General features: G+C 37.0%; 1 protein-coding gene across 1 annotated transcript in view; it reads left to right on the top strand.

Moving 5' to 3' along the window:
- The window catches only part of DOCK3 (dedicator of cytokinesis 3), a 207,071-nt gene that overhangs the window by 56,564 nt on the left and 131,494 nt on the right, over window positions 1-19,013 (top strand). Inside the window, 2 exon segments of the mRNA XM_035894678.1 lie at window positions 5,596-5,744; window positions 14,204-14,288. Of these exon segments, the coding sequence (XP_035750571.1) occupies window positions 5,596-5,744; window positions 14,204-14,288 (234 nt within the window).

Below are 19,013 nucleotides of genomic sequence, written 5' to 3' on the forward strand. Positions count from 1 at the left end.
AGCATGACGTTCTATGGTATGGAATAGCTCTCTGGTCCGTTTGGGTTAGCTGTGCTAGCTGTGCTGTACTCCCAGCTTGTTATGCACCTGGGCGAGCAGGAGAAGCTCAAAAAGTCCTTGAGTAGTCTGAGCACTACTTGGCAACAGCTGAAAACATCAGTGTGTTATCAACATTCTTCTGGTACTAAATCCAAAACACAGCACTATGCTAGCTACTATGAAGAAAATTAGCTCTATCTCAGCCGAAACCAGGACAGGTGCCCTCTGTTCTCAGTCTGTTACTTGTTTGAAAGACCAGTGTTGTTTGTTGAATGTTCAGCTGTGCGCTGCCAAAGGAGTCAGAGCTCAACTCCAGGCTCTTGTGAAGACTCCAGGATGGTACCACAACCCTTTGTAAACATACTTTGTAGTTTTAATTGGGAGAAATAATTGTTAACTTTGTTCTTGCTTGATGCTACTTTTCCGTATTTGTTTTCTGTATTTTTTAACTCTTATTAAAGTCCATTTTTGTTCTGTAATAAAACAGGACTAGATGCCTAGGCACGCATGTGGAACACAAGAATATGTGCAAGTATTAATTGTGTTCTCAAATTCCTTTGCTTTTTTGTGGGTGCCAGTCTTGATACCCCTGTACTATCCATATCTCCCACACAAGTTTTAATTCAGTTCCTTTACCTATTCCTGAGACGTCCTCTTACTGACCTGTAAAATCTGACCTTTATTCATCAACAGGCACTTGATGAATGCTGTCTAATTTGATAGGTAGCGTTTAAAGTTTGCATGGTAATAATACTAGAGATTTTGGGTAAGATTAAACTATAAATATTGCACAAATCTATAAATTCCAACAGGGCTTTACTAAAAAATAATTTGCTTAATTAAAAAATCCAGACAAAATTGAAAAGGAAGGAATGAGTTTTGTGTTGTTTCTAGCTTTGCTATTTCCTTTCATGTGCTGATGGTGCTTGCAGGCTTTAATATCTAATTTAGATCTGGAAATCCATAACAAGGAACCTGTGAAAAGCTACTCACTTTTATAAGGAAAATAATTTTTTTGTGCCCCTCTCCCCCGTTGCAGCCTAAGGCAATTCTATAGGAAATGTCTTAAGGGACTGCTCTTGAGAGAGGCAAAATCCTGACTTCTTTACAGTAGTGTTAAATGAAGTCATGGTAACAAAATGACTATAAATAGGTCATTTTCCATAGTATAGCAGTCTTGTATATGTTTTCATATTTTTGTGGTGTCTATTTAGAGAATAGACATATTTAGCCTTAGTATTTCAAAGCCACAAAAGGCATGAAACAGAGGGGTTGTGGTTTTGCACTGATGAAACAGCTTTGTGCTCATGTGAGTGCAGGTTTATTTCATGTGATTGTGTGTTTAAAAAACCCAAAACACCTGTGTGGGATGTGGTACCCAGGTGTTGGCAGTGGGAGAGGGCTAGTTACAGCTGGTTCCACAAGAGACGGGCTCCAGGGCATGGCTGAGCCCCTTAGCAAAGCTGGGGACACCACTGGGAGAGCAGGGTTGAGAAGGGGCAGCACAGTGAAGGTGAGGGGGGAAAAAAGAGCAGGAAACAACCCCACGAACTGCCGGGCCAGAGCGGGAGGAGGGGAGGAGGCGGTGGAGCAGGAATCCACACTGTAGAGCATGGGGAGGACCACACCAGAAGTTTATCCTGAAAGACTGCAGCCCATGGGGAGGACCATGCTGGAGCAGGGGAGGAGTGTGAGGAAGAAGGAGCAGCAGGGAGAAGCTGCCATTTCCCTGCTGAGAGGGAGGAAGGGTGTCAGAGTCAGGAATGCAGGAGTGAAGTTGGGCCTGGGAAGGGGGGGACGGGACACTCAAGGTGTTTTGAGGTTGGGGTTTTTTGGGTTGGTGTGTTTTTTTTTCTGTTTCTTACCACCCAACTCTATTTTAATTGGCTATAAAGTAAATTGATTTCCCTCAAGTCAAGTCTGTTTTGCTAGAATGGTAATTGGTAAGTGATCTTCCTGTCTTTATTTCAACCACAAATACTTTAATTTTTATTTCACCACCACCCCCCTGGTCTGTTGAAGAGGGGAGTGAGAGAGCGGCTGGGTGGGGGCCTGGTAGCCAGTAAAGGTCAACCCACCACAGCACCAAACCCATCTTTTGGTTTTTGATCTCCATAGGGTTAATATGGAGTCATTCAAACAAAAAAAAATAACACCAGGATTCCACTTTTTGATGTGTAGCTGTGTATATGAAGATTATCCAAGCACTGATAAGCGGGACTTGTTAGTAGTAACAGATGAAAGAAACACAGCAAATGCATTTTGTATCTGGGGATAGTAAAATAAGGCAACAAGGTGTGCTAGAGGACAGGCTTGTGCTGCTTGTAAGAAGAGTCCTCAGTTTGTTAAGGCTGTCCCGATGCTTTGTCCCTAACACACCTTAATTATTGCCATAGACATTTTTGCATAAATCCTTACTTTTATATTCTGGATGTAAAACATTTGCCAAATATGTTCATAAATGTACACAGCAGATCATTCTGGATGGACTGATACAGTGCTCATTGCTTGGTAACCTGTGACAGAGTGAGATGAAAAATGGAAAGTTACGGGTTGTATGAAAGTTTACTGTAAAACAGAATGGATACTTACATATGAGATTTACTGGCATTTTTTTTATTTAGCTACTAAGAAGATGACAAAGTTTCGGGTTTGTTTATGGTGCTACCCTGACTAAAATTGCTTAAAGTTATTTTTTACTGAAAATGTCATGTCCAGGGTCCTCTGTTTCTATTTAAGCAGGTTTTCTTTACATGAGGGAAGGAATCCTGATCAGCTTAGTTTAGTATTGCATTTTGAAGGTCTTTTTTTCTTGAAAGAAAGAAGGCAGAGGAAAGTCATTAAAATATGTGCACCTCCTTCCTTCCCTCCCTTATGGAGCTCTAATAAGCTATTAGTCGCTAGACTCTTGTGGTGTGAGGAGGGACGTTATAAACTGTTGTTTGACTGCTTCAAACTCTTTACTGCTCTCAAGCCTGGAATTAAGCTACCTTCAACTCTGTTCTAGCTCTGCTTTCTCTCTCACAGGTCTTTTCCTTCGCTTCCGTGGGTCTTGCATCTGTGGTTCACTTCATAACTGCCTGACATCACAGCTACAGCTTCTCTAGCTTTCCACATACTGATACGTCTTCTTCCTTCCTCGTAGGGGACCTTGTCTTTTCTGAAAAGGACACCATATGTTTAGCGCTCTGCTCATCAGTCCTTGCTTCTTCTGTTTAAAGCAGATGAAATATTTTTTGAAGAATAAGTCTGATAACTAAAGCTGAAAAGGGCGTATTGTCGTGATCGTGGAACACGAGAGGTATTTGAGGTTTGAGAGAGGTTTGAGTTTGAGGGTTTTTCTCTTGTTTGGATCATTGCCTAGGACCTAATGTGACCAGCTTTGACAAAATTGTATTCTACAATCTCATTTCTCATATTTGTAAGTACTTCTGACACTTATGTAAAAAGTAACTGTGTAGAAATAACTCCAGAACATACAGTAATTTCACCAGCATAGTGTTCTGGACTTGAATTCGTCTATAGCCTTTAACCATCATTAGAAGAGTGAGGGAGTGGCTCTTTCAGCAGTTTTGTTTGGTAAATACAAATATGAATATTTTTTGAGCTGACTCTCATCATCATTTACGTGCCAACTGTTTTATTGATAGATATGTCTAATTTGTTTATTTGATACTCCCCAACTCCATTGTCTTCATCTTCTGTTAGAAGAAGTTACAACCTGTTGTTGTTCATGTAAATAGCATATAAAAATGGACATTCTCTATACCTACTGTTGTCTTCAGGTTATGCAGGACTTAATTTGGACCACGCATAGTGAAAAAAACTAAAGACAAATCTAGTCACTTTGTACTTATCAGCTATGCATGATTATTATCTTCCTAGAATAAGTATTTTCCGCCCTGGAAATATATGCCTTTCTATTGGATCCAGTGTCTATATTTCATTTTTTCAGGCGGGACCAGAACCAATGTTGATGCATAGTTGAAAGATGGTGCATCGTTTCATCTCAGAACTGTTTGATAAGAACAGCAGTTGATTCCATCTGTGCTTAAACTGCTTCAGCAAAACAGATGTGTAATCAGGTTCAGAGAAATCAACAAATTGCTGATCAAAACGGAGTGCATCAAAATCTGTTTTCCTAAGTCGTGCAAACTTAGTGGTCTTCTAGGAGAATAAACTCAAGTGGATGGAAATTCTTTTTTCATCTCATCTTACCTATTTTTTGTAAAACAAGTGAAAAATCTTTTTTTCTGATAATATGTTGCAGTAGAAAATACATTTTTCTTTGTGGGTGTTCCTCTATGACATCTAGTTTTGACAAATGCAGGTATCTTCATTTAGAGAGCTTTTATAAAACACTCATTTACAAGCAGAAATGTGGTCAAGACAGTGCTGGCTTGTGAAGTTCAGTCCGTCTAGTCAATGTTTTCCCCAGGTGAAATGCAAACATTTTTGCATACAGGTAGGAATGGAGCTTAGTTGTTTAAAAAAAAACCAGCGTTCAACTGCAACAGGAGATTTTTTTTTTTTTTCTGCTCACAATCCTCGTTCATTGCACATTGGCCATTTTGTGCAGTATGAGACATGGCTGCGTAGACAAGAGCCACCTTGATGCACAGTTCTCATCTAGCAGATAGTGGAGTAGCTTTGCCACACTTCCTTATCTTATGGGTGCTTATAGGTGGCCTTGGTGGTTAACTTCGGAATTTCTTCTTTGTGGGCTTCCCATATAGTTATTTCCTGCAGGGGGAAAAGACTATTTCCACTTCTGACTGTGTTTTGGGGGTTGGCTTGGGGTTGTTCTCCCCCCTCCCCCCAATATTTGAAAAATACTATTCTTTTTGGAAAGGATTGGGTGTTAGTTGTTTAGATTTTGGGGGATTGTTTGGGGATTTTTTGGCTGGTGGTGGTAGTGTGGGGTTTTTTTACTGTAATTTTCCTTTTTTAAGGTAATTTTGCAGGTGGATTTTATCATTAATTGCTTTAGTCCCTTTTAGAGTGCAGATAATGAATATTCATATCTCCCCCTAATATGGGTAAACTTTAGTAATTGGAATATCAAAACTATTAAAAGTGGTTTTCTGTTGTGGTGAGTCATTGTTGCTAACTCTTCAGAACCATTAAGGTAGCTGCTGACAGAAAACTAACTTTCTCACCTCTGTTACTCTAAATCTAAAACTTTGAATTTATTATATGATTGGGATAAGTGATCCCTGATGCACATAATGAATCCTCTTACCTATAGCATTAGGCTCCATCAGAAAATGGGCCCCTTAGCAGATCGAGCCTCAAGTTCAGAAAGAAAAAGTTACTCAATTGAAATAGCATCAGTTAACACTACTTTTTGATATAAATATTTTAAAGCTTGTACAAACTGGATTAATGTTCCTCTAGGGTAATTAAATGAAAATTTGGTTACTTATTAATCTCTCTCTCTTTCTTCTTTCTCACACTAAAAAACTTACTGATCTCTCTCCTCCCCTCTTCCTCCCTCCCCTTCTTTCTTTCTTTCTCACTCTCTTCCCCTCTCCTCCCAAAAATATGCTTTTACAGAAACATAAGGTAGATCTTTTCTACAAACTGCGCCATGTGATGAATGAACTCATTGACCTACGTAGACAGCTGCTGTCAGGTCACTTGACACAGGATCAGGTGCGAGAGGTCAAGAGACACCTCACAGTGAGGCTGGACTGGGGCAATGAGTAAGTACAGGTACCAGCTGGGTACTGTTTGTTCTAATTATTTTTCAATAGCTTTTATTAAAAAAAAAAAAACAAAAACCAAACCAAACAAGCAACAACTTTTTCCTTCCAATAGTATTTCTACACAGGTAGAACATTGTTATTTGGAAATCAAATACAACTTCCTACAGTGAGTTTATTGCACAGTTCCTCTGCTGTTTCTGTAAAATGAGCTGCTTGCTTATTAGTAGGTCTTTTCTAAGACTATCTGTGCTTTTAAAAGTTTTAGGTCAATCTGCTCACTTCGTATCAATATAGTGAATATTAGGCCTGGGAGTATGTGTTCAGAGATACTAAAAACCCATTTGTCAGTTGAAGAAGTATTTTAATGCTTGGTGCAATAACTAGAGAATCTCACTGTCAACAGTGACAGTGGAGCTAAGGCTGTGATATTTAGACTTTTTATATAATTACAACACATAATCTATGTATTTGGCTGTTGATGACATTTCTTGGAGGTTTAGACTCCCGTTGGTGAATTTGTGGAGAGTATTTTTTAGAGCCAAAGATGACTGCAATTCAGATAGAAGCTGAAAGGGTAATAAATTGCCATTAGACAAAAAATAGCCCTTCACCAGAATTGGCTTTGTTCTGAGATGTAGTGTGTCAGACAGGTAAGTTTTGCATGACACTCAGATGACCTTTTCAAAGGAAGTATCACCCTCAGGCATATAGTGACTGCTTTTCAACTAGGAGTTGCTAATTAACTTATGGGGGAGGAATTCTGTAAGTGGACAACTAAGGAAGAAAGTCAAATGTTTTTTGCTAACATATCTTTGTTATGACTCTGTTCCTTAGTCACCTACTTCAGGACTCCCTAAGAGAGACATACTTGAATACATTCATGAAGATTTAGCTAGCCCCCATGCTACATTTCATTTCTCTCTTGTTGAAAGCAAGCTTTGAAGGACATAGACTAATAGATTGCTTCAAGTCATTGTTCTGAGTGCAGTTACAGATATTTTCTGTTATCATTCCCAGTAGAGTAAATGGGAACCAAGAGACCATTTTTGAACATTATGCCTAGACTTTTTGCTCAAACAGTCTATGGATAAAATTAGCAACAGGAAGCTGTAAAAATGTGGTAGGCAAAAGAGATGAGAGTAGACAGCAATGCAGCAATGAAGAGAATAGGCTGTTCAATGAGGTGGCTATAGACTTTTTTTAATGTAAAATCATTAAATACGAAGTACATTAAAACTATAAAGGTAAATCTAATGCATGAAAGTTATGGAGAAGCATCAGTGAAATCAGTAAACATAAATATGTTAAAGATTAAATTCATCTGCTCAGGATGCATGTTTAGGAAAAAAAATTCTGTGTTTCTTACTACATAAGAACAGATACTGACCTCCCTAGAGAAAAAGGTACATGGTATCAGAGATACCTGCTGTGATAAATGACCAAGTCCCGAATAGGGTTTCAGTCAAAATTAACAATTTATTAAACGAATAAATGCAAGCAAACAGCGCTGGGTGCGCCGGGAGCCTCTGCTCTACCAAGACGCACACCATACAGTTCTTGTTTCTGGTTTATATACCCCCCAGCAATAGGCGGGTCTTGAACTCCTCCCTCCCCCTCCCCCTGTGAGGAGGCGGCTGGGGGGTGTGTGCAAGGTAAGAACTACATACATTAACCTCTCTGCCCTTCTTAGGGTTGTGGTTATACAAGTGTATGTTATCATGCGGCCCTAGTACTGTTCCATATTAACACGAATCAGATGGACATATATAACACCTGCTTAAACAGAAAAGGGTGTCAAAGGAACTGCGTAAGAAGGCATATGATTGAAAAGATATTTAATTAAATCTGTACGTTGTGCAATATTCAATTATAAATGTCTGGGAGTTTGGAAGGTCTTTCTGCAACATCACTCTCTTCCACAGAATTTCTGGAAGAGTTCTGTTACTCTTTTATCTCCCCTCTCTGAGTTTTATCATGAAACTCATAATCCCATGTCTTAATCTGTTGAAGAACCTAATGATTTTCATATATATAGTCACACAGTACTGCCCTTTCTCAATTAATGTAGTAATGTTCATTGCTTATTCTGTTATACTTGAGATTTGCAAATAAAATAAATGAAAAATGTTGGGTTTAATATGCATTAATGTTAAGTGAGAAGCTTAAGTACATGCAATTGGAGCAGGTCTGTATTATTCAAGATAGTACAGTCTAATAAGAGACATGCTATGACCAAGTAGCTTTCAGAAAACGGGTAATCTTACACATCTAGTATGTAGCTTGTGTGCTTATTTAGTGTGAAGCTACTTTTATCCTGACCTTGATAATTAATGCATTGTATTATTTAGGAAAGTGTGATGGAAACGTGAAATTCACACTTCTGTCCCCACCAGTTAAGGTTTTTTTTCATTTTGTTGAACTGATACAGTTTTTCCTTAAATACAGTGGCAGCGGTTCTGGTAGTCATCCCCTGTGTTCTTGATGGAGTTTGTGGAAATCAAGGGACAGATACACTCCTTGGATTAATAGTTACAGATCTTTTTGTGAAAGAAGTTATGTAGACTGTTTTCAGAACTACTGCAGTGAACTGCTTTTGCTTATCATTGTATACTTGGTCTAAATAGTAAGTTTTGCTCTGTAGTTTGATCTGTTAGAAATGTAGGAATATAATTTATTTTACAGCTATTGCTGCTGACCTTTTGTATTGTTGCTAGTCATTCTCATGATGCAATGCTGACTTCCACTTATTCTAGCAATTTAATTTTCTATTGCTTAGACATTTTCTCCCCAGTACAAAAATACGATCCTGCATACATCCTTTCTGTGATGCTTTGTCACCTTTTCCAGTTTCCCACAGTTAGCTTGATTGTGTATGCATATAGTGACTGGTATTCCTGCTATATAGGTTTTTGTATTTCCCAGTTGCTCAAAAGAGCAGAATTTACTACCTTCAGATAAGCATCTTAGTGGTTTTAGACTTTCAGTTTTAAGTGTCCTTCTGTGTATTTTTACACAGCTGAAACCTCATACACTCCCGCGTTTTTCCTGCATGGCTTACTAGGTTTTATACAGAAAGTTACATATATTTGTGCTTTTTATAAATGTTTCACACTGAAACAATTTATTAGAATATGGGTCTATTGAAGTCTGAAATGCTATTGGAAGTGTCCAATGGTTTGTAAATAACAAGGACAAATTTGTAGAGCAGGAAACAAACATTATAAAACTTAAGTCTGCAATTCATCATCTCATTTTAAATCATGCTGCAAGTAAAGTAGAAACTTGATTTTGAAATCTTTGTTTAGGTTTTTTTAAATGAATGGGTAAGTTTTTCAACTTCTGTTAGTGCTTAGAATGGAAAGCCAGAATTAAACTTTTTTTACTAACAAAGCCCTGTTTCATTCTAGAGTCTCTTGCATCAAAAACAGATGAAGGAATCTGCCTTACAGAGTTTCTATTTGAAATGTGAATGCTCTGCTTCTGCTCCAGTGCAAAAAATTAATTGCCCCAGTGTGTGCATACCTTATTTACCAAAAAGACAGAGGAAGATTTCTTCCAAGTAATTTAACTTAACAACCAGAGGTCATCTTAAATTCTTTCAGAGTAGTATAGTATATGTCAGGAGATTAATAGAAAAAGCATCCAAGCTTCTGAGAACAATCACTTTCCCTTTTATACTGAGGGAAGATACTTCCTTCCCTGTAAATGTGGGATAGATTTAGGCTCAGAAACAGAGTAGGGGAGGGGGAGCCACCAATACTTTGAGATTTTGGACAGATAAAAGCCATAAACAAGATGAGTTTGTGAGCTTATGTTACTTTTCAGTCAAACATTACTCTTTTTCATATAAAATCTTATTAAAACTGTTGCATTAAAAGAAATTTTCGAGATAGTTGCCATAAATTCTGCACAGAAAAATCCACAAATAGCCAAAAGTTAAATGAATGTTTAAAAAGAAAAACAGAGGGAAAAGATGTTAGAAATGTATCTTTCACACTGTCACACAAATAAAACAAAACACTGTTTTAAAGTCATGGTCTTTCTGTTACCTCAAAATTGCAGTTGGAAAGCCAGTGGCGGATGCAATGTTAGTACCTACTAGCTACTAACATGCCTAACCCTGCAGAGGGAGTAGTGTGATCCAATGAAGTAAGCATAGTCTCAAAACTCCAAGTCCTAACTTTCAGTGCTCATATCCTTAGAAGATTATTTTTGGGCTTTGAGTGACTTACCATCTGTCACATTTTTCTTGGCATAAAAGGAATAATAATTACTTCCTGGTAGTGTTGCAACAATTAGCTTAAAGTTTGTAAAATGCATTTGGAGGTACATATTAAATGTACATATAGGAGGTCGTAATATTTGGAAATCAGTTTGAGAATAAAAGAAATTCTTTGTACAGTATTGGTCATTGTTCCATCAAAGGGGATCAAAATAGGAGTGAACAAATTTGAATATAATGAAATACCTTTTAAGAAGGTTGCAGAAAGAATAGTTGCTGTTTCTGTCTAAATATATAATACTTTTTCCCTCTCCTGAATATACTTGTAGTAATGATTGAATAGGGATTAAAACTGTGAGGAATTTTCTTGGATGTCAGTCTTTGAGGAAAACCTTAATAACCTCTCTCTGTAGTCTGATACTTCTGTGCTCAGAAGTATTTGCTTTCCATTCCCCTTAATCAGTTCCTTACTAAGATTACTTACCTTCATCTCATCACCTTCATTTTAAGAAATAATTTCCTGTGTAGCATTACATCAGTGCTTTAATTATTTCTTTATAGATTACAGCCTCTGCAGTTTCTTTGTATACAAAATAACTTAATTCTGTCAAAGAAAAGTACCAGCTTGTATTAGAACAGTCTTAATTTTCACAAACCTGTTTTTCATATATTTAATTTTCCATGAGTTTCTGTATTGTATTTTTTTTTTTTTTAAAGTCTGCACATTGGTTATGTGAATCACTGTCAGGATCATTTCCTTTCCCTTCACCACCTTTATAAATGTATTTGGGTAAGAGAAATATGAATGATATTAAATGAGTCTTTGATGTAGTGAGAGAAGGAATACAAGGAAGATTGGTGGCTGCAAAATTAGAGCTGAAAAGAGTAAAGGTAAAGTATGCGGTTTTGGAGCAGAGAAGATGAGATCTTGCACACTCTAGAGATGTGATGAGTTCTCCCAATCTGTTCTTCAAGTTTGGATGTGCACCTTAAAGGCACTTTGTAATCAAATGACATATTTCTGCAAGGTTCTTCTAGGAAGAGTTGTTATGACTAAATGATGTAGCCTTTCCATTATAAATAAATGAAAATATTGGAAATGAAGATAATTCTTCGAAATTACCATTAAAGCCAAGTTTATTTTCTCTAGAAGCCCAGTTAACCTGAGGTAGAGTTGTATGTTCATCCCTTTCAGTATTAAAAATGCCAGTATTTTTGTCTATCAGCTTGTCTTCGTATAAATGGAGAGGAAAGTATCTAGAGATTTTGGGTGGTGGGTTCCTCCCAACATGAAAATTCTAAAGACTTCTATGTGGAAGAGGAGGAATAGCTAAATGTCAGCTGGAGTTATCCCAGGCATGTGCTATCCAGAGGTAGTTGATAGGCTTGGGGATATTTTGTAGGTATACTTGGGAAATATTTGTGAAAGGCAATTCAGTGTAAAGGTAGAATAAAAAGGCACGTGAATTTGCTTGTAAAAGGAAGGTATTGTGGAGAAAAAACTGTCAAATAAACAAAACAGTACATTATCTCATTTTTATGTATGCTGTGTTTTGGAGAAATGCTGCTTGCCAGCTGGTGCTCTTATATTCGCACAGTATTTGATAACAGAGAGTGAAAGTGGGCCACCGACTGTCATTGCCATTTCAAGCATTACGTTATCAGTCCTTTGTGGGCAAAAATAATTGATACATATTAAATGCATAAACCTGAAATTCCACCTGCACAATAAATGGCAGCATGTTAGTACTAAAGCAAAAGAGACACCTTTATTTGCTGGGAGCAAGTAGTGTGCTGGATTAACGTAGTACTAGAGAATGAGAATCTTCTGGGCTGGATATCCATGGTGTTAAGGGATTTAACTAAAAATAGGATATCAGATAAGTTTCTCAGGAATGCTACTGCAGTTGTGTTGAACATTATTAAGTAGGAGATAATACTTTTGTCATGTATTGAGTAATGAGTCCAACCACTGACCTGAGTTCTCTAGAGCGTTGAAATTATGAGAATACAATAATACCAGGCTATGATTAGCTTTGACAGGTTTTTTTCTGTAAAACTTTAATAGTGCTTTGTAACTGTAATGCACTTAAAAGTGGTTTTGATAATGTCATTAGAAAATAATTTGTTAATATCAGTATGTTGAGGAGAAATTCTTTTATGAATATATTTTAGGGGTGGGTGGGTGTATATATGTGAGTGACCAGGTGTTTTGGAGGAGGTTTAGATACTCAGATGCAGGAAAATTTCGATGAGCGTTAACATTTTAAAAAAAACTTTGAAGTGGACTCTTTGCATATTACTATTTTTACCTGTTACCATCTTTTTTCTGTTATATTTTTTTACTTTCTGTTATAAGTAGGCTCAAATGGCAGCTGTGGTTAAGAATTACCTAGTGCACCTTTATTTTAATCTTCATTTGGTAAATAGATAAAATAATTTTTATCTTTGCAGCTGCAGTTTTCAGATACTGATCTTGGGCCAGGGATAACTTGTGTTTGATAGGTTTAATCAAAACAAAGTGTGTAAAAGGTGTATAACCGTCACTTTCACAATGTAGCCTTAGTTTAGAAACTGGTATTTGGCATGAAAACTGGATTGAAAAAGGAAAATAGTTCTTTTTTCCATGGAAAATATAATTTGTTTTGGCAAAGAACTAAGAATGTGGGAATTATAGTTTGTCAGTACAATATTTTAATCTCAATTACAGTACTGCCTAACAGTTGTTCGCCAGCAAGTGGACCAGGGCTGAGCTATATTTTTGAGATATGATGGTTTAGGAATATAATTAAAGAAGGATAACCTGATTAAGCAAAGTTTCATAAAGAATTATGGAGTTGGGAAACTTACAGGAAATTATTAAAAGTACAGTGGTCAGCAAGGGTAACTGGGCTTCCTACAGACCACTGGTTCTTCCAAGCTGTTGTTTTGAGTTAATTGCTCAGAAAGAGACACTGTATTGCCTGGAGGCTTCTGTTTATTGCACCATACAATTATTCTGCAATATCTGAGAGGCTTTTTCAAATAAAATTTTTCATTTGCCATCGGGAACAAGTCTGCGCAAAATGTTTCCCTCTGATTACAAAATTAAATTGACTTTTGCTTTTCTTTTATAGTTAGTGACAGAAAGAGTGCAAAGGTAGTACATGAGGGCACCTTTTCTGATTTTTTTTTTCTTTTTATTATTTAAGACCATTAAGAATTTCAGTATAAAATATCTGTAAATGAAGTATCAAAGTTACTAAGATGAAAGCAGGAAAATGGTTCATTCATGTGTTTCTTTAATTTTACTCCTAATGTGTGTGTTCAGAATAACTTTTTATTTTAATGCTTGGAACTCTTTCTGCCTCAGAACCTGGAGATCTACAAAGCAAAAGTTGTTTTTTGACACCTTTTAGGTTGTCTTGTTCTGCAGTCACCAGTTATTAATTAATTGTTAATACTTGTTCATTTATTTGTCTGGATGCAAAATAGCTTACTCTGTCTGCTACTCACATGCGGCTGTGACCTGAATTGCCTTCTTTACTGCAGAATTTTTTAACTAGTCATCCTCTTTGCACTGGTATACTTTTTAAAAAAAATAGCTTAAATATTTGATTTGAGATAAAATACTATTTCAGTTCAGAGTAATTAAAAATGTTTTTCATATGTGTGTGTTACAAATACACATTAAAATCCTTGTTGATGTTGCTGTTATGGTTTATCACAAAAAAAAAATAATTACTATGTTTATACAGTGGTAATACTGGGGGGTTTAGTTGCAGTTTAGAACCAGGAGTTTCAAAGCAGCTTCCCAAGGTGCAGTAGTATCTATTTGCACATTTGAACAGAATTACTAATGGAACTTTTTCATTATGCGGTGAAGGAACCTACTCAAATACTGCAGCAGAGACCAGAGCACTAACTTTATTTGCCTACTACGTTCCCGTGTATGAAATTAACTTGTTCTGGATACTGCACCAACGTACTGGCTGAAAGTTTCAACTGGCATTAATTGCTATAGCTACACTGAAGTCAGTGAACAAGAAGTAACAAGTTTATAGCGGCTTTATTGTTTGATATTTGCATTTATTTTTCCTTAGAAGGATTATCTGTTTAACCATTAAACAACTGCAAAAAGACTTAAATAGTTTAGTATTTCTTGTGTCCTTGCCCTTGAGTAAGCACATGTAGTACGTGATCGTGAACACTAATGTATTCTAGTTAACCATTTTTCCTTCCTTCTCTTCTGCAGGCATTTGGGCCTAGATTTAGTTCCTCGGAAGGACTTCGAGGTTGTGGATTCAGATCAGATCAGTGTTTCAGATCTTTACAAAATGGTAAGAAATTTGTGGGAGATTCATTTGAGTTTTCACTTTGGGAGAGAAAGAAGGGAAAAAGTTTTTATTCTTTACTCTTACCTATTTTCTTGATTAGAACAGTGTCATAAGCTGAATGGCTCTTTCATTTGCACCCTAACCACCAGAACAGTGTCTGGAGTACCCTGGGTTTAGTAAGAATGAACGAACTTTCTTTCAGAAATGACATGCTTATATACATTTTCACTTCGGTTTACAAAGTAACACACTATGAAAACTGGAGAAGGTAACTTTGAAAGTTGATTCTTCCTACAGTTTTCTTGGTTTTAAAATCTATTGTTTCAGAAGCAGCAAAAGAAGTTCTAAAAAATTAGATCGATCCTATACAGCTAATGGGAATCCTTTTAAACTTTGGTCTTTGTTACCAAAATCAATATACTAGCATTAAATAAAGTAGTAATAATCTTTTTTCATTTATTTGTAGAATTTAAGAAAAATAGGGCTGGAAAATCTTAAGAGGTTATCCAGTCCATTCTCCTGCTTAATGTCAGGATCAACTGTCATTTACGACAATTTCTTCTCTGTTTCTAAAAATCTCCAGTGGTTAAGACTCCATAACCTACCCAGGCAATCTTTTTGCTCAGTTCACTGTTCTTACAGTTTGGAAGTTTTACTAACGGTGTTCTTTAAATGTAGAGGTTTCTCACTGCAGGTTAAGCTTCTTGTCTTGCTGTCGTGTCCACAGAGAAACAGATCACTCCTGCCTGTTTGCACCACCCTTAGGTATATGAAGACTTGTTAAGTCCCATTCAGTCTTCTCTTCCTTAGGCTAAAGAACCCTATTCTTCCAGTTTTTCTTTATAGGTCAGGTTTTCTAGACCTCTGGTTCCTGCAGGTATTCTGCAGACTTTCTGTTACATAATCTGCAGCTTGCTGCTGCCTTTTGCAAGTATACCACTGAATTCTGTCAGATGGGAAATAATACAAAATCATGGAAGCTCCAGTGATAAACTGGTTATGTCTTGCAGAGGTCTGTTCATTTGAAAGCACCATGAGCTAGGCAAATGTCCTGGCAAATTTTATTGATGTATGATGAAGGTGGCTAACAGATTGACGTGCTTTTGGGTTACTTGATCATTACTTTGAACAGCAATTACCGATTTGCTGGGAGAAATAGAACTGCTTAGTGTTTTAGGATCTAGTTTTGATCGGTCTATTTTTTCTGTTAATTAAAGCTTCTTGAGCTTGGAGTCCATCAACAGTTTGTGTGAGTCTGGAAAGTCTGTGAGAGCCACTATTTGTTCTTTCAGGAGAGTCTGCAGATGCAGGTGAAGAATACTTATGTGAAGTCAGCTTCTAGCAGTTGAACAGATAATAAACATCTTTGCCCTGTTTCAAAGATTTTTGAGCTCACAAAAAAAAGGGGAGGAAGGGGAAAGACCAGTGAATAAGTTAATTTAAGCAAAACTAGTCCTTGATCATTAAGGCCATTTCTGTTGTGTGGCAGTTTCCCGTAGAAAATACAGGTGGTGCATTTGAATAAGAATGTTAGGATTTTCAGGAAAAGTAATACAATTCCTTCATGCAGTGAGTTCCAACTTTGATCATTATTAGTCACTAGTACAGCCATATTAGTAAACAGAGTAGTTAAAGTTGGTTTAGAAATATGAATTGTGCCATTAATGAACTGTAAAGCCACTAATGCACTTCACAATTTAACTGTGTTTGGATTCTTCTTTGTTAGTAGGACTATGTAATATAGTTAACTTTGTTTTGGATCATCATGTAACTGTAAAGGGAGAAAGAGCATGTAATGTTCAGTGGAAGGTGAATGAAGACCTTTTCTGAGATGCTACTTTATTTAAAAAAAAAAACCAAACAAAAAACCCATCAAAAAAACTCCAGCAATTACGTTAATACAATTTCTTAGCTTAATATCTTCCAAAGACAATAGTGTTTCTTCTACATAAACCTTGTTACAGTTTCAATTGCTTATAGTAAGCTTTTAATTTCCTATCTTAAATGTTTTTGGCTTTCAGCTGTCTAAGATGAGGGAGTGAGGGCCGTGCCTAGGTGAGGTTTTTTGATATGAAAGATTCAATTCTCCCTAAAACAAAGGCATGTTTTGTAAACAGGCTATATACTGTTGCTGGTTTGGATTATTTGGACTGTATAACAGGGGGTTTCATGGAAAGAAATAAAAATTGTTACATAAGAAATACTGAAGTTCATCACTCTGTAGTACTAATCTTTAATGTTTGTTCCTGATTTGCCATAGACCGAGGAGAGTTTGGTGCTATTACAGCAGTTTTCCTTCAGATACAGTGTAGAAATAATTCTGCACAAAAGTCAGTCAGTAATGACTCAGAGAATGCAAGATTAGTTTCCAACACGATTGCTTTATTACTCCATGTTTCATTCTGAAGGTATATTTACACTGAATACTTATAGTACAGCAAGTAGCTAATATTTGTCAGAGTAGTGTGATTATGTCACCCATCTTGGTCTTGAAGAAAATGTCCATAGCACATTTTGCTGCTCAGATCTGTACTGGTATCAGGACATGACCATTAGTCAGTTCACACTTCTCAGTTGCATTAGTTTGTAGATTCAGGAAGACAGTGCTGTCTAGTCACATCTAGTTCATACTCAGAAGGCAATTTCAGGAACCAAACCAGCTGAAAACCTGAGTTTTTTTTAACTTAAATTTAGCAGAAATTGACGCAGGGGGGTATTGGCATTTTTTTCTTGTTTTGGGTTTTTTTTGTGTGTTTGGGTTTGTTTTTATTATTTAACCCAGGGAAAGAATCCTCCTTACTCCTGGCAAAATACTTTAATGGCTTCTCAAATGAGCAATGAGGTTTTATGTTGTAACGTAATCTTGTGGGAGTAGTTGTGAGAGCCCAATTACTTTCTCATGTTTGCAGGATTGTAGAATGTTAAATGTACCATAGAAAACAGTCTCGTATTAGCAGAACAATAGACGAAGTAACACATTAGACTTTCTTATCTGTGACTACAAATTCAGGCATTTTATGGAGTTATTAGACTTGGCATTACTTCTTGGTAAACTTTAAATTTTAAAATTTGAGCATCTTTTTCAGCTCTCATTTTTCATTGCTAATTATATTTGTGACTCCTGTATGACTACTTATTCATTTTTTTGCCAGAATCATTGTGCTTTGAGGCCTTGTATATCCTGTTTCTCTAAGTTACTTGTTATGAAGCTGAATACTAGTGGCTTCAGGATGCACAGCATTTGTCAAAAAATCATTGCTTTACTCCTGAAGGAAACTAAATTGCCCTTTCCTTATGACAATGTTTGTGATGTTAACTGAGATGATGGAACACTTCTTTAAAATTTACATTACTTCTGAAATTGTGGGAAAATATTTTGTCAGAATTCTGCCACAGAGCTCAGTGCTGCAGTTGCCACTAGATTAAAGCTGTCATTTAGCCACAGCTAATAAGTCCATCAGAATGTCAGAAACACTTGGGTAGCACTTTTTAATGAAAGGGGTTACAAGACACAAATGTCTGGAGGCATTTGCCAACATCAGAAATGTTCAAACCTGGTGATTAAATATGTTTTGCTTTTCTGTAAATTTATTGATTTGTGTGTGTGTCTTCAGGATGAATTCAAGAGGTGCATGAAAGGCACAACTATTGGCTATGTTACTGCTAGGTCTTAGCCATCTTCTTCATCTGAAAAAGATACCATCAGTTTACCAGTCTAGTAAATGACAAGTTTCAAATTAATGCTGCCATCGCCTCATAATTGCTTATTCTTTATTGATTAATTGATTCTTTATTGAGATTGATAAGAACGAGTAGTTATAAAACTTGAAAATAGAGACTTCAATTGCCCAGAACTCTGTTAGAAAAGGAAAACAACAAACTGTGCAGGAAATTAATAAAATCTCTTATTTATTTATTTATTTAACGAAACAGATGTCAGAGGACAGGTTTGTGTACATTTGGTTCTAAGCCCTAGTAAGAAGTCGGTTGAGACTATGAAGATAGAAGGCAGTTTGTTTGAGACTGACTTGGTAATGATAGGGTTCACGTATCAAGCATCATTAGGAAAGGGAGGAGGAAGAACAGCAATAAAACTTAATATTGATAGATAAGATATCATGAGAAGCCAGTTTGATGGGGAAAAAAGAGATGAGGAGAATTACAGAATCACAGAATGGCTAGGGTTGGAAGGGACCTCGGGAGATCATCTAGTCCAACCCCCCTGCTAAAGCAGACTCACCTAGAGCGTGTTACACAGGACTTCATCCAGGCAGGCTTTGAATATCTCCAGAGAAGGAGACTCCATAACCCCCCTGGGCAGCCTGTTCCAGTGCTCTGTCACCCTCAAAGTAAAGAAGTTTTTCCTCATATTCAACTGAAACCTCTTATGTTTCAGTTTGTGCCCATTGCCCCTTGTCCTGTCGCTGGGCACCACCGAGAAGAGTCTGGCTCCATCCTTGTGACATCCACCCTTAAGCTATTTGTATGTGTTGATGAGATCCCCTCTCAGTCTTCTCTTCTTCAGGCTGAACAAGCCCAACTCTCTCAGCCTTTCCTCGTAGGGGAGGTGCTCCAGTCCCTTTATCATCCTAGTTGCCCTCCTCTGGACTCTTTCTAGGAGTTCCTCATCTTTCTTGAACTGGGGAGCCCAGAACTGGACACAGTACTCCAGGTGGGGTCTCACCAGGGCAGAGTAGAGGGGGAGGATAACCTCCCTCGACCTGCTGG

This window comes from Egretta garzetta, unplaced genomic scaffold (assembly GCF_000687185.1).
Source record: "Egretta garzetta isolate BGI_Z169 unplaced genomic scaffold, ASM68718v1 scaffold215, whole genome shotgun sequence".
Lineage (NCBI taxonomy): Eukaryota > Metazoa > Chordata > Aves > Pelecaniformes > Ardeidae > Egretta > Egretta garzetta.